General features: G+C 28.4%; 1 protein-coding gene across 2 annotated transcripts; it reads left to right on the top strand.

The window, feature by feature from the left end:
* LOC107439643 (uncharacterized) lies at positions 1-23,499 on the top strand. 2 transcript variants are annotated; one of them, XM_043040097.2, is made up of 12 exons: positions 1-200; positions 800-1,054; positions 2,665-5,538; positions 6,812-6,901; positions 7,020-7,197; positions 9,061-9,252; positions 10,818-11,000; positions 12,064-12,219; positions 13,125-13,254; positions 15,831-15,898; positions 16,506-17,025; positions 20,212-23,499. In XM_043040097.2, the coding sequence occupies exons 1-12, from the start codon at positions 73-75 to the stop codon at positions 21,060-21,062; spliced, it is 5,625 nt and encodes a 1,874-aa protein (XP_042896031.1). In that variant the 5' UTR covers positions 1-72; the 3' UTR covers positions 21,063-23,499. The 2 variants fall into 2 exon arrangements, with proteins under 2 accessions (XP_042896031.1, XP_042896030.1); XM_043040096.2 differs by having other exon boundaries at positions 16,506-17,058.
* The last annotated feature ends 2,613 nt before the right edge of the window (positions 23,500-26,112 follow it).

Below are 26,112 nucleotides of genomic sequence, written 5' to 3'. Positions count from 1 at the left end.
CAGTTAGTATTTTTTGAATTAACAGGTTTTCTGAGCTAAAAATTTACTCAGCTGCAAAACAAATATGCTCAAATGGCCAGCTCAAGAAGTAAAGTATGGGGACCAACACATCCGAGTGCAGCCTTTCTAATAAAATGTGCAAAAGAGAAAGAAAAGCTACGATGTACCCTGCAGAACCAACTTCAAGAGCATATGTTATGGTATGTAATTTATAGTATTGTTTGTTTGTCCATTTTATCAAAATTAAATAGAATAATTTGAAGAGTTACGTAAAAATAAGTTATAATGAAACTTTTTGGAAGAAAATAATTGAGTTTCCGCTTGAAAAAAAATCTTATTTTTGTCTTGTTTAACTATACAGTATTTTGCCTAATCTTTAAATTTTATACATTTCAGTGGATGAAAATACTAAGTGACAATCTTTGAAAAGATTGTTACTTATATTAATAGAGAAAGATTCTCTATATTAATAGAGAAAGAACGTTTCAGTGGCATTTGGCATCAAAAGTTTATGACTAACCTTAAAAAGCCTTTGTTTTGACAGCAAATTAAAAGTTATGAGTGTTAATCTTGTGTCACAGGCAGTTTAAATGAATCTTAGGAATTTGTGGATTTTGACTGTAAAATTTTTTTTTGACGAGAAATAATAGCAAAGCACATTCTTTATTACCCACTGTCAATGAATTCAATCTTTTTTACTCAAATTTACTAAAATGTTACAACCTTCATTCAATTAGCTCTTCATTTACCAATTTTCTGAAAATGGAATAAAATTATCATTTTGTTTCTATTATTTTAGTATGCTACAAAGTGATCTGTTTTCTGACATTTTGATTGGTGTGAGCAATTTCAAGCAACATAATTTAAATGAAGAAAATATTGAAAATCAGCAGAAACACCCAGATCTCCCGCATTTAATACACTCCCATAAAACTCTTCTGAAAGTAAGAACACCAGCTTTCTATAATCATCTAACTGACCACAAAGAAATAAACATTGGAGTTGAATCCTATAATTCATATTTGCAAGAAGCTGAGTTAGACCAATTTTTGAGGTAAGTTTCTTTTTATTGAATAAACTATTTTTTTTAATAGTTTTATATTGTCTTTAAAATTCTTTACATCGAGTTACTTTAGAAAATATATATTATTTTTCTGTTTGTGCACAAATAACTTGCTTTTTACGAGTAATGATGTTTTAAAACTGTTGTTTAAGACTGTTATTGGCAGATTTAGACATCTTTATTATTAAGTGTTAGTAATACACAAGAAGAGAAACCCATCTTATTGCTATGAGACTAAGATTTTATCAATAAAGATTTTATTTCACAGTTACTTATGTAAGCACACAATTGGTTACAATAGATCATGTAATGCTTCATTTTCAAGGATTATTTGATTTAAACTCTACATTCATATTATCTGTAAGAAACACGCTAACCCTCAGATTGTCTCATCTGCTGAGTGTCATTCTACTCAACATTCTTCTACAGTTAACAAACCAGCTCTTCCCATATAATTCAATGTGGAAGCATTTGGGACACTGTAATGAGGAAATATTTTAGAGTGACAAATTCAACATACGTTTTTTCTAGAAACATGCCTACCTTTTGATTGTCCTGCCTGTAGAGTGTCTCCCTATTCTACATTCTTCGACAATTAGAAATCCAGTATTTCCCATATTATTCAAAAGGAGCACTGTCATGAAAAAATTCTTGAGAGTTTTACAAACTCTACATTCATATTTTCTAGAATCTTGCTAACCTTCTGATTGTCCTTTCTGTAGGGAGTCATTCACATTTCATTCTTCTACAATTAGCAATCCAGTAATTCTCATATTATTCAATATGAAAGTGTGGGGATACTGTTATGAGAAAATACTTGAAAAAAATAGAGAATACTTTGAAAGTGTGACAAACTCTGCATTCATATTCTCCTGAATCATGAATCTAGAATCTGCATTCATATTCTCTACTATCTGACTGTCCTGTCTGTATCATTTTATTTTGAATTATTCTACTACACATAGTCAACTAAGTCTCTCTGTCTTAATCGATTGGAAAGCACTAACACTCAAGAATGGTCTCCTGACTAACTCTCTATTCATATTTTCTAATTAAAATTTTTAAAAAATGACATTCTGTTCCATTGACAAAAAGTTGAATTCCCTTTAACATTTTTCTACATCTTGTGAACCAGTTTTCCCTATGTTGTTCGATAAGTGAGCAGTGTATCATAGAAACATTATATTGTTATGAAGAAATTTGTGTCTGGCTTAGAATTGCTATTTTTTTCATTAGTTAAAACTGTTTAAATTTTTAGATAATAAAATTCCATTGAAGGTCTCATTTATTAAGTAATAGAATATTACCAATGACTTAAATTTTCTTTATTTAAAAGAGATGTTTCTGTGACACTTACAAAATTTGATTTTCTATAGGTAATTTTTTAAACAATTTTACACCATTAATTATTTAGTTTAGTGAAGGAAAAAAAATGAAACTTTTAATTTTAACATACTTTAAGTTTTATATAAAAAAATAAAAAAAACGTGAAAGAAAAAGAATAAAGTGTTACAGAAGTTCTCAGTTCTTATTATGATATTTTCAGCTCTTTTTACATTTTTTATTGTTTCAATGATATAGATAAATTTTTTCATTTTTAGGAGAGTTTATACTGATGATGATATCAGGAAGCAAGAATGTGAAACTATTCATCTAAGTCGAAAATACATTGAATTAATTTGCCACAATAAAGGGCCACTAAATAAGCATGTTTTAGAAGTTGATGAATTTGAAAAAGAATCTGTAAATTCTACTTGTACAGACAGTTTTGTTACCCCCAAAACCAGTCCGGTTTCTCCTGAAAGGAAATCGGATGTTCCCACCATGTTTCGCTCTGCCCAAAGTAGGATAGAAAAGCAGAAAGGCATTCTTGGGAATGAACTGCCTTCTGCTGCCGAAATGAAATCTAAGAAAGTTGAAAACATTAACTCTAATAATATAGATCAAGCACAAGAAAATGACTCCGATATTTTTGTATCGTCTAAAGCCTCCGTCGTCGAAAAAAAGGAGACTAAAAATTTGAATTTGTTTAATAATGATGGAAGCTTAAATCAATCACGTGAATCTGAATTTTCACTTCATATAGATTTATCAAATTCCGATCAAGAATCTGATTCAGATGATTATCCCGTTGTTGGAAGTATGGTCAGAAGTAATACTTTTGATCTAGAAACGCAAGGCTCTTTGGAAGAAGCTATCGACGATAATAGTGACTGGTCATATAAGGACTTAATTGGAAAAAATTCTGAAGAAAGAGAAACTCCAGAACTGCAAATAAGAGAACATTTACCTTCTAAAAGAGCTGAGAGCTCTGGATTTTTTCTGCATGACCATACTCCATCTCCTAAATCTAATATCTTCCGCAATACTTTTTTAAAAGATTCATATTATAATTCTGCCCAAGAAACTTGTTTCAGCTCTCCTAATTCAGGTGTTCAATATCGTAGAATCGATGGCAGTATGAGTGATTCTGGTTTTATGTCTCATAGTACATATAGTTTGATGTCTGATACACCATACCCGAATTCTGTTTCATCTTCTCTAATCATGTCATCAGAAGGTGTGTCCAATTCACCAATCAGTAATGCAAATGTAAACTCCACTGGTAATATACCAAACTCAGTAAAATCTGAGTTACCTGGATCAATGTTTCCCTTTTACATTGACATTAAAAAACTTTCACCACCTACTCCTGCAGCGAACAAGATCAAAAAATCTAGCCCTTCTCAGACATATATGTATATTGATGCCAAATCTCCGAAAATAATTTATTCTTCAAAAACAAGACCGCCACTGCTAAACAGTTCTTATGAAGAGCTGTTCACAGAAATCACCCCAGAGAATGATTATCATAAAAAAGAACCATTAATGAAAGCACAGTCTACCTCTCGGCTTGATGCTTACTGTTACGAGCAAAAACAGTTTGAGTTGTCATCGAGGAATGAAAAATTACGACCACAGTCTTGTTACATGTACGTTGACCTGGATTCAGTGGAATATGATCCGAAGAATGATCCCTCTGGTGCGAGATTGAAACGTCCTATGAATAAAGCAGAAACAACATCTGTATCAATGTTTATAGATTTAAATGAAGATTTTAAAGAGGATGTTAGCACCAGTGTTAAAAATTCTGTTTGGGATCGAGAATCACACCAAATTGACCAACATGTGATAGTGAAAAAAGATAGACAACGGAGTTCTACATTCAATGCTCGAAGACGAAAATTATCAGATCCCTCATTAAATAGCTTTCAGGGAAATGTGGAAAATAGAGTGAGGTATTTTTCTCTTACTCGAGAGGGTAAAAGCAACTTTGGCGCTGATCATTCTCTGAATCTCCAAGAAAATTTTATGCGTTTGAAAAGCTCAAGTCAAAGAAAATCTCGAAGTGCTCATAGATATTCAGATGGAGTATATTATGACCATTTCTCACCGATTCGAATCTCAAATAATGTGTATCGGGCTGATGATGAAAAAATATGTAATAATTCAAAAGCTTATATGACTCAACACATAAAGTTTGATAACCAAGCTTCCAAACTTATTGAACAGTTAAAAAATGAATCTTCAGGTAGTTGTTCTGATTTAGGCAAGGATGACATACAAAATAAATTCTTATCTGACGAAAAAGTACGTTGGAAATCAACTGGTGATATGGCAAAGACTAAGAGCTTAAATAACAGTGAAGAGAATGGTCTTCTCCCTATGAGTCCTATTTTGCGTCGAAAAAACAATAGTTCAGAGGCAACAAAACCACCCTCTCCGCCTATTTCTGTAAAGGCTTCAACAAAGCCCCAGGATGTTGATGCTATGACGTTTCCAAAATCAATAAGGGACGACAGCCCCAAAATCTGTAACAGAGAAACCAAAGATGATAATAAGGATTCTAAACCTGGATTTCCTAGTCCCTTAGCAGTTCGAAAGAAAGCAGATATATCTGATGATTCCAAAAGTTCTACTGATAGTCTTCAATCAGTAACTAAACCAGGATTTCCTAGTCCTTTAGCAACCCGTAAGAAAGCAGATAAATCAGATGACTCAAAAAGTTCTACCGATAGTCTTCAACGAGCAGCGGATACTGTAAGTTTTAATCAAACATTCCCTAAATCAAATGATCTCCACAACAATAGAAATAATTTGGCTGGTGATATTGTCCTTGAATCAGTTAAAGAAAAAGTTACAAACTTTTCTCCTCTTGGCCTATCACTGTCCTGCGAATTTGAAGATGACTCGGAAACAATGTATTCAGAAGTTTCAGATGTCAGTTCATCTTTAGGAGGGGTCGCAAGTTTAGAGCGCCGCTGGAGAGAAACTCAGAACCAACAATCTGAATTTGCAGATATTAATGTGAAGAGTACTCAGCGCATCCTGGAAGCTTGTTCAAAACTTGGGGAAGATCTTCTGAGAATGTTCCTCGAAGAAATTGATACTGATATCACAATTGAAGTAGAAGGCAAGAATATTAAGGCTCATAGGTAAGTAATAGTTTTGTTTGGCTCCAAAGTGATTTTTTTTTCTTAAAAAAAACCAGTCAATTCTCTTTATTTTGCAAGACCGATCCTTACTTTTTAACTTTAAGTGATATCCATCAAAATCAGATATATTCCAGCTTACCTTTTTCTTTCCTTCTAAAAAGCTTCTTTTAAAAGAAGAAAAAAGAAGCTTTCTACAAAACTTTGATTTTTGACTTTATAAAAACAATATGAAATAAAATTATTAACATTTACAAATTTGATTGTTAATGTGACACTAAAGATATACTGATGGTTTATTGAGATAGTCTGGGATTAATTCTAAGTGGTAATCCAAAAACAATACTGGTGTACGTGTGCATCACGCTACTGCAATTTAAAATTATAGGCAGATGGTGGCAGTAATCTCTCAACCACACTTCCAAACTGTATGTGAACTTTTCTGGTTCGGAAAACACTGAGGACATCACAATAGAATTGATTCCGAATTACTAAAGATTTTGAAAGTTTAATCCGATCAGACATTCGAACTTAAGAATAGGGACTCGAACCCTGGTCCTGAAGTGTGGGTAGGCACAGAAATTACTGGCTACAATCATTAGGCGGCAAAAGTATTCATGTAACAAAAATTAAAAATCGAAATTAATTTTTTAGTGTAATTTTCTATTAAGGAGAATTTTTGTCTTAAAGCCCATAGAATTATGGTAAACATGTGAAAAAGATAATGAAATTCTCTATACAAATGTCAACAAAATATCTTCAATGTTTATCTATAGATGAAAGATATACATAGATACGAACATACAGACGAGAGCAAATCATTTTTTGAAATCTACGCATAAAATAGTATAAGTGGGTAATGTAAAAATTGCTGAAGATCAAGTTCAGTTATTACATAATATTACACATTTTGATGAAGTTTTACGGTGTTAAACAAGTGCCCTTTCAAAACTTATAGAGCCCTTTTTTTAGAGGCAGCTCCCTACCCTTTTTTATTCCTAGGGCAAACATTGATTTTTGTATATAATATATTGGTGTAAGGCTGTAAGGAAATATCGATATTGCCTGTTCCTTTTGCTCATAAGCGAAACATTATATCCTCTTATTTCTTAAGGGTATCAATTTCATGATATTAAAAAAAAGCAACGCCTAAAAGTTTGCTTTGTAACTGTCGAATCTATTCTAAAATCGATTTTGTGTAAATTAAAATTTTGTGTTTTTTAGTTTTGCTATTTTCAAATATTGTCTGATGATGTAATTTTTTTTTTATCCTCAGATGCATTTTGTCTGTTAGATGCCAATACTTTTCAAATCTTCTGAAGTCCAATGAAATTTTAAAAGATAATAGTAGTATCAAGCTTGAAGGGTAATTTTATATTGTTAACTTTCCATTCTGCTTTTGAAATATTTGTGTCTAACATTTTTCATGTTATTATATAAAGGTAAATTATTCTTTTAAAAATTTTGCTGCTTTTTTTTTACAGCTTCAGCTATCTGTCTGTTCATTTTGCTCTTTGCCATATCTACAGTGGAGCCATGAACATACCAAAAGATTGTGATATTACTGAACTTACTCATCTGGCAGATATGCTGTATTTGAAATCCCTGAGAGATGTTATTGTCTTTCATTTAAAAATGCATTATTGCCACTTTTTCCACAGGGTATGTAAAATCTTTCATTGCATAATTATGAAAAGCGTGCAAAGTAAAAATAAAAATAAACCACCCTGAATGACTTTAGATAAGATCAGATCTTCACATACTGGAACTCGATCTTACATTAAATTTTCTAATTAATTAGTGCAGACAATATTTTAAGTTATTAAATCAGACAGAAAAACATACTTTCTCTGAATAAACATACCTTTCCTTTTAATGGATTCAGATTTCGAACACCCAAATTTTTTGGGGGTAGCTGCAATCTCAGAAAGATGATCTCCTTAGTTTGGTCAGGAGAGCGATTCAAAGATTGAACCCGTTTATGTTAATTTTTCTTTTTGCGTATTTCACCATATCTTGAGAACTTATTAAGCAAATTGAAATATTTTTGCACACAATTATAAAATTCATTTGTCCAAAAATAATTCCATGAAAAAAATAATTTTGAATAATTATTTATTATTTTAGATTTTTTTTAATAATGGTCTTAAAAATTTTTGAATTTTAAAGTATACAAATGACATTGTTTTAAAGAATACAAAATTCAATTGAACGCAGTTAAATAATTCCTGAGAAATTGAGTCGTATATTTAAAATTGGGTTTCTCAGGAATTATTCAGCCGCTTTCATTAAAATATTCTATTTTGTCTTATACAATTACATTCTTTAAAATCATGTAAAAATGGTATGCCTTATAATTCAAAATTTTTTCAATATCCGAGGTCCATGGGCTTTGCCGAAAAGAATTTCCTACATCATCGATCATCATCCACCCTTGCAATTTTAAATAGAAAATTTAATTTTCTGATTCTCTCTTTGTAAGATATTATTGCAATTGAAATACAGTACAGAACCCGTTATCCGGAAATCAGAAAACCGGGAAACCAAAAAACCGGAACGAAATTCGATAAATTTTCCCGCCATTTAAAAAAAAATTTTTTTTTCCTCTTAAGATTTTAGGATTTTTCGTTCTTTTTTGAAAGATGTTTACCTTACCATCATTTTGGAAATAATCATTAGTGTATTACTCCATCGTTTTTTCTTCTTTTTAAGATTATTTCCAAAAAAAAAATTTTTTTTTAGTTGGGTTTAACATTAAAAAAACAGCTTTTTGTGGCGATTCAGAAAACCGGAAAAATCAGTTATCCGGAATAGCGATGGTCCCGATCGTTCCGGATAATCGGTTCCCTACTGTATATGTAAGTAAAGTGTGTAAGAAATTAGTTACAGGTGTGTCTTTTTACTTAAAGTGAAATTACTCTTTATGGTTTTAAAAAATTAAATTTAATTTATACTTTATTTACTATAATAATTCCTTTAAGTTGTAATATATATTATTGTTACATTTGTAATTTGAGAAACTTCTTTCTGAAGTTTTATATTGTCATACAAAATTCAGGTTTTTCTTTTTCACAACTGTAAGGGCATATGTATGTATGATTTATTATTTTGTTGTTCTAAATGCGTGAAGTCTACACCTGAAGGATCATGACCCTACAATGGGATCATGCTTTGTTCTTATTTATTTTACTAGATTTGCGGTTTTCTGATTTTTTTAATACTCTTGAGTTATTTTATAAATGAGAAAAAAACTTAATATTTTCAATTTCAATATTTTTAAAAAGTGCAAATTGAGGGGTCTCTCTCTTATCTAATACATATTATTAGCAAATGCAATGATACATATAATATGACTTTGGTTTATCATTTGAAAAAATTTAATTTTAATTTAATTTTGTCATTTTATAAACTTTATAGTTAATTTACTCAAATTCATGGAGAGCCTTTATCCCTTCATTTGTGAATTGATTGTAGTAATTTAATTTGTACTTTAACAGTTTATTTATTTATAATTTTTTCTTCTAGCCGTGTTTGCAATGTTCTCAAGGTGTTGTGGAATGTCTACCATTAGTTTCTGCTTGTGGCTTAAATGAACTAAGAGATAAGTGCATCTATTGGTTAGGAAAGAACTTCACACGTACTTGGACAAACAAATCTTTCGCTTCTCTTCCTGAGGAATTACGTGATCTTTGCTATGAAGTCACTGTCTTGAATTTGGTGAGAAATTTTTGTAACTTTTATTTTATTGCTTAAATTTATAAGTTTTAATAATAATTGAGCATTGGTTATTATTGAAGCTTTTGATTTTATTTCATAATCTTAATTTATTTTTTTTTTAAATTAGGTTTTAAAATGTTTTCTTGTTTTCAACTTCAGGTTATTTCAACATTATCTTTTACATTGTTCATAAATTGTTTTCAACATTCAAAGCAATTAATGTATACAATTTACCTGTTTTTATTTTTATGTTTTGCCTAATATGCATGATATTGTTGAAATAACCTGTATAAAGTATTTGTCTAAAATGTGTGAATAAATAAGTTGTCACTTTTTTTAAAATTCAAATCTGAAAGTTTTAAAATTGTTTTTCGATATATCTGAACACAGTAATGATAACTTAAAGCTCCTTTTACCATATTTCCATGACTTTATTTTTGCTTAAAATTTAAAGTCTGAAATCACTGTTTCTATTAGGTAATCTTATTTATTTATACTAGTTATTGGATTGCCTTGGTTGGAGTTAGCAAAAAGTTACACATTTTTGCGATAATCTTTCTAGCATTTGTAGTTTTATGCTTTAATTCAAGTAAATTATCCATCTTCGATGAAAAGATTGACTGTTCTGTAGATGGTACTATGCACAATTGAATAACTATTAAAATATCTTTCAAGTGCAACTGTATTGGATTATTCAGTTTAACTCATAATATTGTAGAAAGCCCAAAAAATTATGAAAATCGTGAAAGCTTTTTCTAGATACTGAACTTCATTTCTGAAATAGTCATTATAGATCTTGAATTTTTATAAAAATGTAAAACAATTACCCTTACAAAAAGCAAGTTGTTCAAAAATTCAAATTTAAATGAATAATTTTTTTTTAAAGTCCTGACAAATCATTACACCTAGTAAAAATATCAAAACTACAATACTAAATCAAACTACATAGAGAATTTACTTTATTATTAAGTATATGTTTAAATTTAAACTAGATAATAAACTAATGATGTTTAATACAAGAACATTCGATCTTCCTCAACTGAAATCTATTACAATCTTCCCAAATTGTTTGAAATCTTGTTAATAATCGCAATCTAAGGTTGCAGCTAAAACTGTTGTGGTACTGTTGATATTTACACAATCTAGTGTAGCAACTATTTTTTTCTTACTAATTATATATCTCATTTGTAAAATAAATTACTAACTATAAATATATTTCAAGGAGAAAAAATAATGACAAGTGCATCTTAGTTCCTAATTAAAAATCTGTTTTCTTTCTTTTTAAAAATTTTTTTTTTTCATTCTTTAGCCTGTGGTATATCTAACTATTTTTTAAAAAACAGAAATGTATTCAGTGCTTTCATGCATGATCTAAGTAAGTGAATTAAATAAGGAAATTTAATGACAGAGAAATGTCTACAAAATTATTATGTTTGTTTTTATTATTAAAACTTTACTAAAGTTAAAATTTTATCATGTTTTTTTTAAAATAATTATCCATTGATTTCATACATTTTATAAAAAATAACATTACTTAGAAATAAAAATGGATGTCTTTTGTTTAGACTATTGAAACTGTGATTGACATGACATTAAACTGTGACCGATTGATAAATACTTTGCCCCAGCTGAAATGGACAGAACCTATATTTGGAATGATCACTAAACTTCTCCAAGATTGTATTCATTTTATGGCCAAAAATTTTAACCAAATTTTAAAATCGGAAGGATTCTTAGCTTTGGGAAAAGTAAGTTATTAATATATTCTTTTTATACTTTTTTGTTTACTTTAAAAATGTGAGCTAGTTAATCAATAATAATAACCCTTTTAATGTTAAGTATTTTAATACAAGTAAATCATTAAATTATAAATTTATAATAAAGCTTATACTCTTATTTTATCTTTCTTTTTTTTTATTTATAATGTGCTTATTATTATTTTAGCTTCAAATTTTTAGTTGAATTCTTTAGCTGTCATTCTTTTTGAAAAATGGTTTACATAAATTTCCTTGTCAAGCTCAGTTTGAGTTGCCTAGAAGAAACTGATTTCCGTGCAGGAAAGTATCTAGGTTTTGCTCCTGAGTCCATGGTCAACAGTTACAGGGGTGCATAACAATTTTTCAAAGAGGGTTGTTGAAAAAAAGTTGCCTTTTGTGAACCACAACAAATTCACTTTTTATATCAATTAAAAATAATTGAATTATTTTATGGTATAATAAGAAATGATTAAAAACAAAGTATATGCATTGATGTATTGTATAATTTTGAATTATGAAACAATTAAAATGTAGCATTCTTTTTCTTCTGTAGCAAAATTAAACTATTACAGATTTTCAACTTTTTTTGTAGAAAAATTAATTTTTATTTTTTTTACTGTGTATGAATATACTTACATATTTTTAAATAAATCCTTAAACTATGTTTGTTTCAAAGATGTTTTGATTAAATAAAATTTTCTTTAAAAAAAATAATGATCTATAAAGATTTGAATCTTCTGTAACCTACTTGAATAAGTTTCATAAATTTTTCAGTTTTAATTTTATTCCAATGCTTATCAAGAAGAACAGCAATACAGATTTGTTAGTTATGTCTTTTTCCGAATAACTTTCGGTGGAAAAGTGAGGGACTGCACATTAATGTATGATGGGGTCCATTTAGTTCCTCAACTGCAGGGACTGAGTGAAAGCATTTAAAGTGTTGTTATTATTCTAAGAAAAAAAGAAACTATTAAAAAAAATATTTAAGTGATTTTCCTATTTAACTGTAAATCTTAGGTGTAAATTAATGTTTATGTTTTTACCTTATATAAAGGGTTTGAGTTGGAATGTAACTGCTTTAGAAGAAGACATAATTTCTGCCATTGAATTGACTGCTCCAGATATGACATGCAAATCATTTGATACTGTCAATCAGTTGATACAGCTGGCTGAATCAATTGAAAACATAGATTCTGGAATGTTTACACAGGTATGTATGTCTTTGAAATATTCTTTCTTTCAATTTAGGTATATTAAAAGCATTTTTGCCCTTTTTATGTAATAAAAAATTTATGGTATAATTAAAGCTTTTGTAATTTATTTATGTACATTTTAAGATATAAATCTGAAGAGTTATTTAGAATGAAATTTAACTTATTGATACATAACATAGTTTTAAAAAAAGTTTGAGCAATATACTTAAATACAATTAATGTCATAATTTTTTAAATTTTCAATTATAAACGTAATTGAAATCTGAATTTCATTATATAAATCTTAAAAAATATATATTTGTACTTTTATTTTTTAAAATATTAAATATAATATAAGATTATTTATTTACATTTTCTTGAATTTTTTTTTCTATAATAATACAAATATAGTAATTTTAAACTTATTATTATACTTATTTTAGAAATTCATGAATTTAAAAAATTTATTTATTTTGCTATTAGAGATTAGAATTTTCAACTTTTGGCTATCTGAATTGCAATAACAACTAAATTTATAGAGATAGCAAGTTAGATAAAAAAGTTGAACTTCATTTTTTAGATAATTTATACAAAAATTTTTTATTTTAAATAAATCTTTCTTTTTTTTCAAATTTTTTTTTTTGTATTTCCTTTTATTTCAAGCTGGGTGCGTTTGATAATATGTATATATATATAATTTTTATGAGTATTTTGGAAATTTTAGATGTGTTTATGAAGTTATGAGTTTTTGAATCAAACAAGTAAAACATTACTTAACTTAGACTTAAAAAAAGAAAACATCTCATTTGATATTAAGTTTTGAGTGAATTCCTTTTAAAACCCAATTGCTTGATTTTTATTAGATTTCAATTATTTGTTTAAATTTTATGTAATCTTGGATTAAAACTTTCTTTTTCCTCAGAATTTTGTGGATTTGTTACACAAGATAAGTCGCCATTGTGAGAGGTACCTCATTCAAAATGCAAACAAAGTGGTTCATTGCCAAAGTTGGGCATATCTTGCTCCTCATGTTCAGAAAAGGATTAGGGATGGTAAGCTTATTAGTCATGTTTACTTATTCTTTACACTTCTGTTTTTACTGGGTGTCCATAAAATAGAAAGAAACAGAAATGTACAGTTTGATGTATTCTACTTAGAATTCCAGAAAATTTTATTCTAACCATGTTTCAAAACTAGTTACAAAGTTCCTTTACAAATGACATTGCTGCAAAAAACTGTAGAAAAATGTTTTTAAAATAACCACTATTTGTTGCAACAATATAATTCAGTTTTAGAACAAAATTCACAAGTGTTACCCCAACAGTCTTCTTGAAACATCTGATGGGTCATATCTGTCCTCTCAGATTTGAAAGAGTTAAGGACTTTTTATTAATTTAAAATGCATATTGAGGAATAATTTTGATATAAATCAAACATGAAATCATCAGCATTTTGCTTTAAAAATTTGAAAATTCAAACATGTGTTCATTGTGATAATTTTCAATGAAATTATTAAAACACAATAAATCTATGGAGATTAAAGGATCTATCGATTGTAGTACCTGGATTAATTATAACTGAATAGGAAACTAAATCTAATACTGAATGAAATATTTAGTATTTTTTTCCCTGGTAAGGATATAAAATAGATATAAAAACTTCAGTACATTAGAACATGCTTTAGTAATCTAAACTGCTTTTCATTCTTCTTTACTGCTTGCTTTCATATCATTTAAGAAATATATATATATATTGATATTTTCTAAGTTTAACTCATTAAACAGAAAAAAATGTTTCATATTTTATATATATATTTCAAGGAAAAATGTTTGTGCATGCAAACACAAAAAATAACAATACTTCATTTTTTTTTGTTAAGTATTTGTGAAATTCTTCTTATGATTCTGCAGGTTAAAGAATAAAACAATTCAAATATGATATAACCACCATGAAAATATAATTACAGTAGAGTCCCGATAATCCGAGTCCCGGTTATCCGAGTTTCCGCTTTAACCGAGATATCAAATATTTTAAGGATTTTTTTTGTTCTAGTTCATTTTTTATTTTTAAAAATACCGCCGAAAAATAAATCTGAATTTTTTCTTCCAAACACTCGGGAAAACAAAATCTAACAACTTCATCGGATGAAATGATCATTAATATTGTCAATAATGAAAATGAACCTAGCGAAGATGATGAAGACAGTGACGATGAAAATCAACATATAAAAATCTCTCACACAGATGAACTTAAAGCTGTCGAAAATGCTTCTGAATGCATAGAACAACAAAAAGAGGCGACACCAGCCTTCCTGTTATCCCTAAAAAATGGCGAAACATTGCTGCAGAAAAGCACCAAAGTTATGTAAAACAAAAAACGATTAAGGACTTTTTTTTAAGTAAAAACTCTTTAATTCTCGCAAAGTATACTTTTTAAGTTTTTTCTAGTAAGCTTTTTAATAATAATAGGAATTATATGTGGTATACTCGTATAAATTTTATATTTCTTAAATATATTACATTTATACCAACTCTTTTTCTTTCTTTTTTTATACTCTTCGTTTTAACCGAGTTTTTCAGTTATCCGAGTTAGTCGTGATCCACATTAACTCGGATAATCGGGACTCTACTGTATATCTCGAGCAGCACAGAGAAATGGGGCCCATATGGTACCTATATAGATTTGTGGTGTTCTTATGGGCCCCATCACTAGCCCACATTCAACCCATATCATCAAAATGATGGAATTCTGTGCTCAACTTAAATTTTTTTTAAATTAAATAAGAGATTATAAAGCATATATTGACACAAAATAAAATTCAAATCCTGATTAAAAAGCTATTTATGTTTCTTTCTAAACACATGGAAAATCCACATAGATCTAAATGGGCAACTCATGCAGATCTATTAGGTTGTCCATCAATGTCCATCTATTGATCTTGTAGATGGGTAGCCCATATTGAATTTTTTGCCCATTTGAATGATATGGATAGCTCTTTTTGGCCCAATTGTATATTATTTATAATCGAAGCTTATATTGGATGGTTTGCTTATTTGAGCCAATCAAGAGTTTATTTATTTGGAAACCTAAGTATATTAATATTGGTTGCCCATTTGTGCTCTTATGAAGAATGTTAATATGGGAAGCCTGTTTAAGCCCATATAGATTTATCATATTGAAACCATATATTGTTTGATATGGGTGGCCTATTTGCATCTATTATAGAATTTTTATATTAAAAGAACATATAGAAATAGCTGGGTTGCCCATTTTAGCCCATATAAAAAATTTATTTGATATAATAATGTAAGAAACATGTTAGAAATCTGAGAAATCTCATGTTAGAAATAGCAGTATCAAATTTCGGATGTCAAATCCATTCTATCAAACCCTTGAATGAGATTATGAGAAAAATGACCTAATCCACAAATGAGTCTGTAGAATGTCTGATTTCTTTTAACTAGGTCCAAAGAAACTTCTATTCAGAACTTATTTCTAATTCGAATGGAACTGTTATTGGACTCTTTTTGATTTTAAGAATATTTCTTTATTTTAAAAATTATGTTGCACTCAATTTTTTATATTCTTTAATAAATTCTTTTGTAAAATATTTTTTTGAAATTTTCAGCTGCAGTTATAGTATTTGAATTTGAAAAACCAACTGCTCCTCCTCCCCGTCTGTCCAGCTTACAAAGGGTATGAAATATATTGTTTTCCTAAGTTCTAAATTTAATTGTGCATAATTTTTTTTCCTGTTTTACAAATGTATTTGCAATCAATATTTGAAGTAATAATCTTCAATTTTCTAGATTGGGCACGTCTAATGTATCAATACTATCATGCATACTGATGTTAATAATATATTGACATAGTAAAAGAAGAAAATTGAATGAAACATGCGGTTCTGTAACTGTTAAGGTTTTGTAATTTAAGTTTATGTGAGGAGAGTTTTTATAATATTTTCAAAATTATTATTATTGTTGTCATAATCTACTGGTATACATTTAAGCAAATTTATTTTGTAAAGCTTAGTTACTGAACTATAGTTAATTATAAACACTGTGCTTTTAAATTGTTTAAACTTAAGAAGGGTAGTAAAATTTAAGTTTAGTAATCATTTTTCACTATTAGTAACTTATTCTCTCTCTCAATTCTTAGTAAATAATTTTTAATTTTGTATGATTTAATCACATATTTTGCCCAAATCAACGTAATTAAATATTTAAAAATAGATGTTTCATTGAATTATTCCTTAGATTTTCATAATTATGTAGTACATTATTACAAATTTTTATTCTTGCAGAAACTGAAAAAACAGAATGAAACAGAGGAACCCATTTGCATTGAAAGATCCACCTATCCTAAAAAAGGCAAATCTCCGAACAGGAAACAGCAGCAAGAAATTTCTCCAAAAAATAACCCGCAATGCAATCCTGAAGTACCTGAAAGGAACGTGTTACGCCGAGATTCAGATTGCATTTTGAAGAAGATTGTTTCTCCCATCAAAGAAGAAGTCAATTACAATTCCATAGATAATTCTAGCCACGATCTTTCTTACGACATACCCCCTTGTGTCCCTCACCAATCACAATTAAGAAATAATTTATTGAACAGAGTGTACCTTGATGCTCACGAAGAGGATAGTTTGAGAGATTTGCAAGACTTGCCCCAGGATCAAACTCAGTCCAACCATTATGAACCTGAATCTGAGTCTCAAATGATTAGCAGCATTGCTTCCTTGGAATTGGATGATAGCAAAAGTCCAGCTCATTGCAGTGACAATCCAGATAGCCTGGAGGCAAATGAAGAGATATCAACTGACAGTAAGGATGAAATTGATATATCTGCTTCTGCTGGTTAGTTAAATGTCTATTTTTTTTTGTCTTTGCTTTAATTTTATTTTGTAAAAATAGATTGGCTTAAAGTTGAGAGAATGAAGCAATTCAAATATTTGTTTACTGACTCTGTTAATTATATTTAAAAAAACTTTAAACTAGATAGGTATGTCTTAGTTATCAGAAGAAAATTAAAAGCTATTTTGATAAACGAAGCATTCATTTTTTTATCTATTGCCCATTTTCCTTTAGTTTATTACTGCTATTTTTTAAATTACCACCTTGATCAAAAAGTTCTCGGAATGTATTCAGAAAATTAAAAATACAAGCTTATTAATCTAAATCTATATTGTTCCCTTCAAAGTAATCCATATCGACTACAACACACTTATGCCAGCGCTTGATCCAATCCTGGATAGATTTTTTATATTCAGTTTTCGGTATGTCCATCAGTGCTTCCTACGATTTTTACTTTGATGAACGCCATTCACTTGCCAGGTGTCTGGATTGCGTGTCATACTCATAAACCCACGTCTCATCTCCAGTAATGATCCTTTTGATGAATGTGGGATCGGATTCAGCCTTGCAAATCATGTCTTTAGTGACGTCAACACTGTCTCTTTTTTGCATGAAATTGAGGTCTTTTGGCACCAACTTTGCTGCTACATGACGGAAACCCAAATCATTAACAAAAATGTCTTGGCCAGATCCATAGGCAATGTTCAAGCCCTCCGCTATTTCTCTGATGGTTAATTTGCGGTTAATGACCAACATTTCTTTTACTTTATCAATGTATTCAATGTTGATGGTCTGCCACTGCGTTTATCATCTTCAATTGACTCATGACCACTTTTGAACCACTCGTGCCACTGGTAAACAACCGTTTTCTTTGGAGAATCGTTGCTGAAACACTTTTCCAACGTTCGCTCACCACTAAATCTGTTTTTTTTTTTTTTTTTTTTTTTTTTTTTTTTTTTTTTTTTTTTTTTTTTTTTTTTTTTTTTTTTTTTTTTTTTTTTTTTATGCAAAATTTAATGCAAGTTCGTTGTTGTAAATTTAAACCCATTTCTAAAATTGTGAAAAATTGCCAACACACACAGAGATAGATGTACTCTTGGCTATGTAACTTTTGCAAATGTCAAGCTATGACGCTAAAATTTACAGGGAATATCAACAACAGATGTACCAANTTTGCTGCTACATGACGGAAACCCAAATCATTAACAAAAATGTCTTGGCCAGATCCATAGGCAATGTTCAAGCCCTCCGCTATCTCTCTGATGGTTAATTTGCGGTTAATGACCAACATTTCTTTTACTTTATCAATGTATTCGATGTTGATGGTCTGCCACTGCGTTTATCATCTTCGATTGACTCACGACCACTTTTGAACCGCTCGTGCCACTGGTAAACAACCGTTTTCTTTGGAGAATCATTGCTGAAACACTTTTCGAACGTTCGCTCACCACTAAATCTGTTTTGTTTTTTTTTACGCAAAATTTAATGCAAGTTCGTTGTTGCAAATTTAAACCCATTTCTAAAATTGTAAAAAATTGCCAACACACACAGAGATAGATGTACTCTTGGCTATGTAACTTTTGCAAATGTCAAGCTATGACGCTAAAATTTACAGGGAATATCAACAACAGATGTACCAACTTAAAAAAAAAAAAAAAACAGAACTCAAATCGGAACGGTGGGAGCGCCACCTGGGGGTTATTCCGGGAACTTTTTGATCAAGATGGTATTTTGTAGAAATACAAAAGCCAAACTTGCATAAATTGAATTTCTAAATTATTTGTTGGCTGTTATAATTTTATCTTAAAACCTTAAAACTGCGAAATCGTATATGCTTCAGTGATATAAAAAATTAACTAATATGTAAGAATAGAGCATAAACAATAATTATTTAATATAATAATTAATTATAATAATTAAGTTTTTATTTATTTACTATCTTTTGTTCTTAATGAGTCATTTTTTTTTACTTTTACTGGTTTTTTATATTATTTTGTGAAAATTAACTGGCTAAAGTTTTGTGAATAAAACTGCTCAAATAATTGCTTGCAGACTCTTAAATTTACTTTAAAATATTGAATCTTCTATATCTAAGTGATTCAAGGAATGAAAAGCTAACACATAAGCTTGAAGCATAAACCTATATAATTTTAATTATGATTTCCATTACTTCTATTTCCTAAACCATTATTCTTATTGACTTTCAAAAACTGAATTAAGAATCAAAAGCATGTATGTTTTTGGTTACAATTTATATACTTTTGTCTGAAAATTAACTCATAATAATTTAAATTAAATTTATTTTTTCATTTTTGTTGTCGTATTATTTCTATTATTCAAATACGTGATTATTCAAATACGTGTATATATATGTTACTGTGAACGACCAAAAACAAGAGAATGTTGACTTTCACGGGTGAATGTGTGAAATATTTGTTATATCCGATTTGATATTAATTTATTCGTCGATATTATTATATTTATTCAATATTTTAATGTCTGCTGAGGATAGATTGAGAGAAAATCAGTTTTCGGACTACGTTCAAAGCATACTGGGCAGTTGCACATGACCTTAAAAAAACATTAATGTAAGGCATACTGGGCAGTGGCACTTAACTGGACCTAGTATATATTTCGGACATTTACCAAAGCAACTATGTGATTGTCAACAACAGGGGTGGAAGTCAATAACCACCAATTTTGGTCATTCACAGTAACATATACATTGAAAAAATAAACTAACCAGCAATATAAAGCCATATTTAGTAAATAATGTAATTTGTAACATCTGTGAAGCTCAAGAGTTGAAACAGTGTATTGTAAGCATGTTGTTTAATTTTCAGTTTTATTTAAAATGATGTCTAAAAAAGGAAATAATTTTATATAGGTAGAAGGATTATCAAAATAAAGCTGAACTTTATGGAATGAAGCTGCTTAAATAATAGTACATAGAATAATAATTTACAAGCTTTTTGTTTTTATAGAAAAAGTAATTAATTTTTAAAAACTAAATGGATATGTAAGGCTCTAAAAATTTAAAAGCAATTTGATGAAAGCGAAAAATAAACAACATCTATGTTAGGTTATAATGTATATTTTTTGTTTAAATTTCTTAAAGAATCTTATTGAACTAGTAATTTTTTTTGTTTGTTTTAGATGGTTCTAGTCAAGAAAAGGGAGCAAATGAAAAACCGGAAGTAGTAAATAAGAACTCAATTGAGTCTGTGAAGAAGGGGAAAACAGAGATACCAGTGAAAGCAAACAGTCCACCTCCTTCAATACCTCAACCCACACTGATAATTCAGACGAAAGAGCAAAAATCCAACTCCAAAATTCCTAATCAAGAAGAAAAGGTTATCAGAGAAAAATCTCCAGTCAAAAGGTCTTTGGTTCCAACTTTAAAGACTTATACTTCAGAAGAAAAACTACCTTTAACATCAGATTTGAAAGGAAAAGACCTTGTTGCTGAAATTGATGCTGATTCACGAATGGTTAGTCACTGTTTGCAAGAAGCGGAAATGCTTGAACAGCAATTGTCTCGTAAACTGCAACGTCAACATCAAGATGGATCAACTACTGGTTCCCTGTACTTGAACAGTCCAGCTAGGATTCAGATGCCATCTGATCACAAGACAGCTAAAACTTATGGTTCTCGATTGCAAAAGGCTTCTTCTACTAGTCAAATTAAAAATCTTGTCACGGGCTCTTCCAGGGGACGAAGTCCTGGCCGGACTATCAAAAGTAATGCATCTAGTCCATCTGTAGGTCATCCCCCTAAACTTGTGAAGTGCTCTGAATCAGTAAAGGACAAAATGCCCGTTAGGAAGTCATCAGTATCTCCAAAAAATACAGGATTGCCAAACAGCTCTTATCGGCCTGGTGAAGCCGTTTCTAAACAAGGCCCAATAAGTGTTCATTTAGCATCAAAAAGAATGCCAACTAGAGTTAACCGGTCAAAAATTATAACTGTGACCAATGCTCGGACTTCTGCTAGTGGTTCAAAATAAATATAAACAGGAAAAGTTGCTTATTGTATTACCTTGCAAGTGAGCCAAAATGTAAAAAAAAATTTATATACATGCTTGTATATAGTTAAATACTGATTTTAAATGAATATCTTTACAGAAAACTTCTTTTTTATAATATGCACAAAATTAAGCACATTATTTTATTTATGAATAAGTCAAGATATTCTTTTTTCTCACTGTGCTATTTTACCTATTTACCTTACCTGAGCTTGTGTAAATATTTAATATTTTTATAAATTTGTTTTTAAGTTTATTATTTTATTTGCAATCTTTTTACTTTGTTGAAAATTTTAAATTTTATTGATTTTAATTTATTATGAGTACAAATATCGTCAGGCTTTAATATACAAAGCCGAAACTTCATTATGTATGTTTAAATTTGATTTGGTTGCTATTTAAATGTAAGCAAGAAAAGTTGCTTACTAATTTAAAATTGTATTACTTATACCTTAAAATAAATCATAAAATATTCATTAATTTATTAAATAAATTATGATAATCCTTCAAACGACAACAAATAGTGAAGAGATTGATCAAAGTAGTATATACTTATGTAGTATAGGTTTAACAGTAATGCATAAGGTGCTACTTAGTTTCAAGTCTTCACTTTGAAATTTTCTTAAACTAACATTCATTTTTTAGTACAATTACATAATGGTTTTTAGAATTTCTGACAAAAGTTCCTGTTTTTAAATATATGTCAACAACACGTTTCTGTTTTTAAAGTTATTATTTATAGCATTTGGGGAACTCTTTAGAACCAAAAAATTTATGTCTCTATCAACTAGTCACATTTGCATATAACAAATCATGTGGTCTTGTTTAGTTTAGTGTAATATATTATTTTATGATATAGAATTCTATTATTTCTTTGAAATGATCTTAATCCTATTTTAAATAGCTTTTTTTTTTTGAATTAAAAAAATGAAATAATTAATTTTGAACTTTGAAGGGTTCTTGAAAACAAGTGCTTAATAAATCTGACATATAGAATTATCAAGTGCTCAATTTCCTTTGTAAATCGCTACCATTTTTATGTTATCTTTTTCAAATAATGAAACATTTAGTTTAGTTATTAATGGTTGATCTGTATTATTTTTTGCATTTTTAAAATTTTCCTTCCCGTCTTTATTTTTTAAGAACAAATAAATGAGCATATTACTTCAATACTTTTAATCATAACATAAGTAAGATACTCATTTATTTTTTTTCTTCTGATTTCTAAAATTTTTTTCGATGCATTTCTTTCAATAAAAAGGAATCAAATCCACAAAGTGCTTCCATGTGCATTAACGCAGATCAATCATTTGTAAAAATATAAATTTTATATCTTTTTTCTTAATAATTACATCTACTAGATCTTAACCATTTGTAAACTGGAAGAAAAATTGGTGTGAAACACAAATATAGTTATTTATTACAATTTTTGTTTTTTTGACAACAGTTTTTATGAACTGCTTGGAAGACAACCCTTTGCTTTCTTTTTTCTTTCTTCTGCTTTTTAATCTTTTCTTAGTTTCGATTTTCTTATTTCTTCCCTCATCATTTTTTCTAACTCAATTCTCAAAACTGTTACCTTTCTTACATATTATTTTACAACATAGGGAACGCATTCTTTTCTTAACATGTATCTTAATCCATTTTAATAACTGGCGTTTTTAAGAAATTAAATATTTACAAATGTGAACCATTGGAAATTCCTTATTAGATTTTAGGTTCAAAAATTTTTCCCCCACTTCTTTAGTTGTTTACATACATATATCCTTAACATACAAGAATTTTGCATTGTCACTCTAATAGAATTTTCTAAGTGAGAGCAACAATTATGCTTTGATTGTTGTAACAATTATGCATAAATTGTGATGAATGTTAAAAAAAAGTCTGATCTATATTATAATCGGATAATCAAATCGCATTGTCCTTATATGAGTATGGAGGTTTGAAAAATCTCAAAATTTTTATAATCTTCAAAGTATAAGCTGAATAAAATTTTTTATGAATAAAATAAAATCTTATAACAAATATACTGAATAAAATTTTAAAACAAACATCTTTTTCGAATACATATTAATGAAAACGTAGGACCTAATAATGATCACACAGAAAAAATGACATTAATATTCAAGCATTAATCAATTAGAAGAATTGAGTGTTTGTTACAAAGTATTAAACATGAATAAGCATTGATGAAATAAATGCATAGCATTATTATTAACAAAAAAGTATTATTATTAGAATTATTAAGTATTATCTATGAATGCATACCCTTCAACGAGTGACTTTGAAACGATTTTATAAAAATGTTGCAGTTCTTGCAATAGATTTGACACTTAAAATTCAGCTTTTATATTTGCTACTTTCTAATGAAAAGCGATTAGGGTAAACTTTTTTTTAATAAAAATAAATATAAGTAAAAAAAAAATGAACAAGCAAATTTTGTTTCTTAAATTCTTATTAAAATAAAATTAAATTCAGTAACATTTAGGTGTTATTGAATAATCTATTTTCGTTTTTCTGCATCATCTGGTAAGTTGATGATTTTCATCAAAATTTAAGGGGCACTTAACCCCTTGACGTACGAAGACGTCATTTGTTTCTTATGTCAAAACAATAAATGACGTGTCTCAGACATCAATACAGAGATGCTAACTTTCTCCAGACAGCAAATAAATATTTTAAAGTGGTAGTTTATCAATTGTGATTCTTGGTTTAATAAATTCAATTTAGTAGATTTTTATCCACCACTATTTCTAAATAGTTCGTAGTCTTATATAATTCACTACTTTATAGTAGTTATGCCATGCTATGCCTTTTAAAAAGTAAGCAAAAATAGTCAAAAGATTTAGTTTGTAATTATTTGCCGTTTTTTTAATTTATAATTTTGGCATGTCCGTAGCAGTTTGCATCTCTGTCAACATTCTGTTGCGAGTTGTTGTTTACAGTGCAATCAAAGATCATTTCTATATCAAGAAATGATGTGTCGAGGGTTTAATCAGTATTTCAATTTATTATTGATTAAATTATTTATATGCCTGGCTGAGCATATAAGGGTAAAAGATACATACCCATTTCAGTATGTGACCCAAGCATGTTGGGCACTTTAATTTTTAATGATTGGCAATAAAAAAATCTGTATATGCATTCAAAAAAAAGGGTAAAAGTTGGAAGATATCATGTTAAATATATGCAATAATTTTAAACAATATTACTGTGTGTTATTTTTTTTAGTGTTACATAAAAAAAATAGCTATATATAAATAGCACTCTATAAAAAAAATAGCCATTATTACTCATAAAACATTCAAAATTAAAAAAAAAAATTATATATTTATTTTTAAACCTTAGAATTTTCTTTTATTTCCTTTCTTAATTTTTTCTTTAGATTTGAAAGTAAAAGTGTACTACAGAGTTGGCCTTCTACAGTTTACTAAGTACATTTTTTTACAGTTTATTTAGTACTTTCATTACAGCTATTTTGAGAAAACATTATATTAAATTTAAAACCATACCTTATATATGTTGTCTTTTATACTAAATAATTTTATATATTTATTCTTTTCACAAACCTGTATTTATTTCCATAGAAAGAAAGCTGCATTTATTCTTGTAACTAAATTCCATTTTATTTGTTACAATCCTAATTTTATGTTACTTTTCATTCGCAAAATGACAACAAATGCTATATTTTTACAAATCTGTAAAACACTATTTACCACTGTCTATGTAAAGCAATGTCTCCTCTTTTTCTAGTCATATTTATTTGTTTGAGAAAAGGAGAAACACCACTAAAAAATATTTATAAATTTTATTTATTTATTTTATTTTTATTTTTTAAATATGAACATATGAACATTGGCAATGTGCACATAAAAAGGCATTTTCTATAAGCTAAAATAAAAAAACATGTAAGATTTTTTTTATTTTTAAAAATTCTTTTATACACTGAAAATATTAATAATAAAAATGCATGCTGTTTAAATAAATAAGATAAAAACTAAAGAAGTTATTTAAAAAAGTAATTAAAAAGAAGGACTTAAATGCAATGGAAATACATCAAAACATACATTAAATAAATTTGATTAAAATCAGATTTCTTATTGAGTTTTTTTTTTAAATAGCATATCATCAATCATGCATGATTCTATTTAATTATGTGGCCAATAAACATATTTTGAAAAATAAACCTTGTTTGAATCAAATACAGTGGTGTTCCCCTTTATTATCATTTTATAGTTTATAATCTCACAGTAAGATGTACTTGGCCTTATCTGTCATTTGTTATTACACTTTAGCGCAGTTATATACCTTATAAGTTTGATACAATTCCGTTATGGGTTACATATTTTTTTTTATCATATAACCTTTTTCTACTTGAAAAGTGTTATCTATTTATTTATTTTTTAAACCTGTAAAAATAAAACGAAAAGAAATTTTCTTTTATTCATATGCTATCACTTTATTCATTTGCAAGGAAAACAAATATAATGCTATCAGTGTGATATTTTTATACATTTGTGGACATCAAAAAGTTAATCGGGTAAAAATATTAACTAAAGTGTTGTCTTTACACTGTCTTTTTTTTCTTTCTTGCTACCGTTAAAATATTTTCAATCATTTTTGAAAATGTTTTCAATGGTTTCAATATTTTTATTTTTAATTCATTGCTCAATATTGATGTTTTATTCTGTTAAAATAATCATAGTATTGTTCTTGTATTTTATGTGCGCTCCAAAAGACAATTCCTTTTAATGAAATAGGTTAACCAATTCTTATTTTTTAATTTATGAATAGAGGTAATATTTAATAGATTATTAACATTTATTTGTAATTTTATTATTTTTTGTTAGCTAAAAAACAATTTTGAATTAAGTTTACTTTTCGAGCTCAAATCTGGGTAAGCTTTTGTGGAATATGAGCAAGTTTACAAAGCGATTTTAATTATTTACTTGCTTCTCTCTTTCTGCGAAGAAAAAGTGAGATACCCATAACGGAATTATTACTTCAGGTCCATTCTTAAAACAGGTGATAA

This window comes from Parasteatoda tepidariorum, chromosome 4 (genome assembly GCF_043381705.1).
Source record: "Parasteatoda tepidariorum isolate YZ-2023 chromosome 4, CAS_Ptep_4.0, whole genome shotgun sequence".
In the NCBI taxonomy this organism is placed as follows: domain Eukaryota; kingdom Metazoa; phylum Arthropoda; class Arachnida; order Araneae; family Theridiidae; genus Parasteatoda; species Parasteatoda tepidariorum.
Note: the sequence above shows the minus strand (reverse complement) of the source record. Positions and strands in the feature narration are given on the sequence as shown.

Bases quoted from the DNA above. Each gene is read 5' to 3' on its own strand.
- LOC107439643 (XM_043040096.2), top strand. From the start codon at position 73: ATGGCCAGCTCAAGAAGTAAAGTATGGGGACCAACACATCCGAGTGCA. The intron at 9,253-10,817 runs GTGAGAAATTTT...TCTTTTGTTTAG, and splicing joins AAGTCACTGTCTTGAATTTG to ACTATTGAAACTGTGATTGA. The intron at 11,001-12,063 runs GTAAGTTATTAA...CCTTATATAAAG, and splicing joins GATTCTTAGCTTTGGGAAAA to GGTTTGAGTTGGAATGTAAC.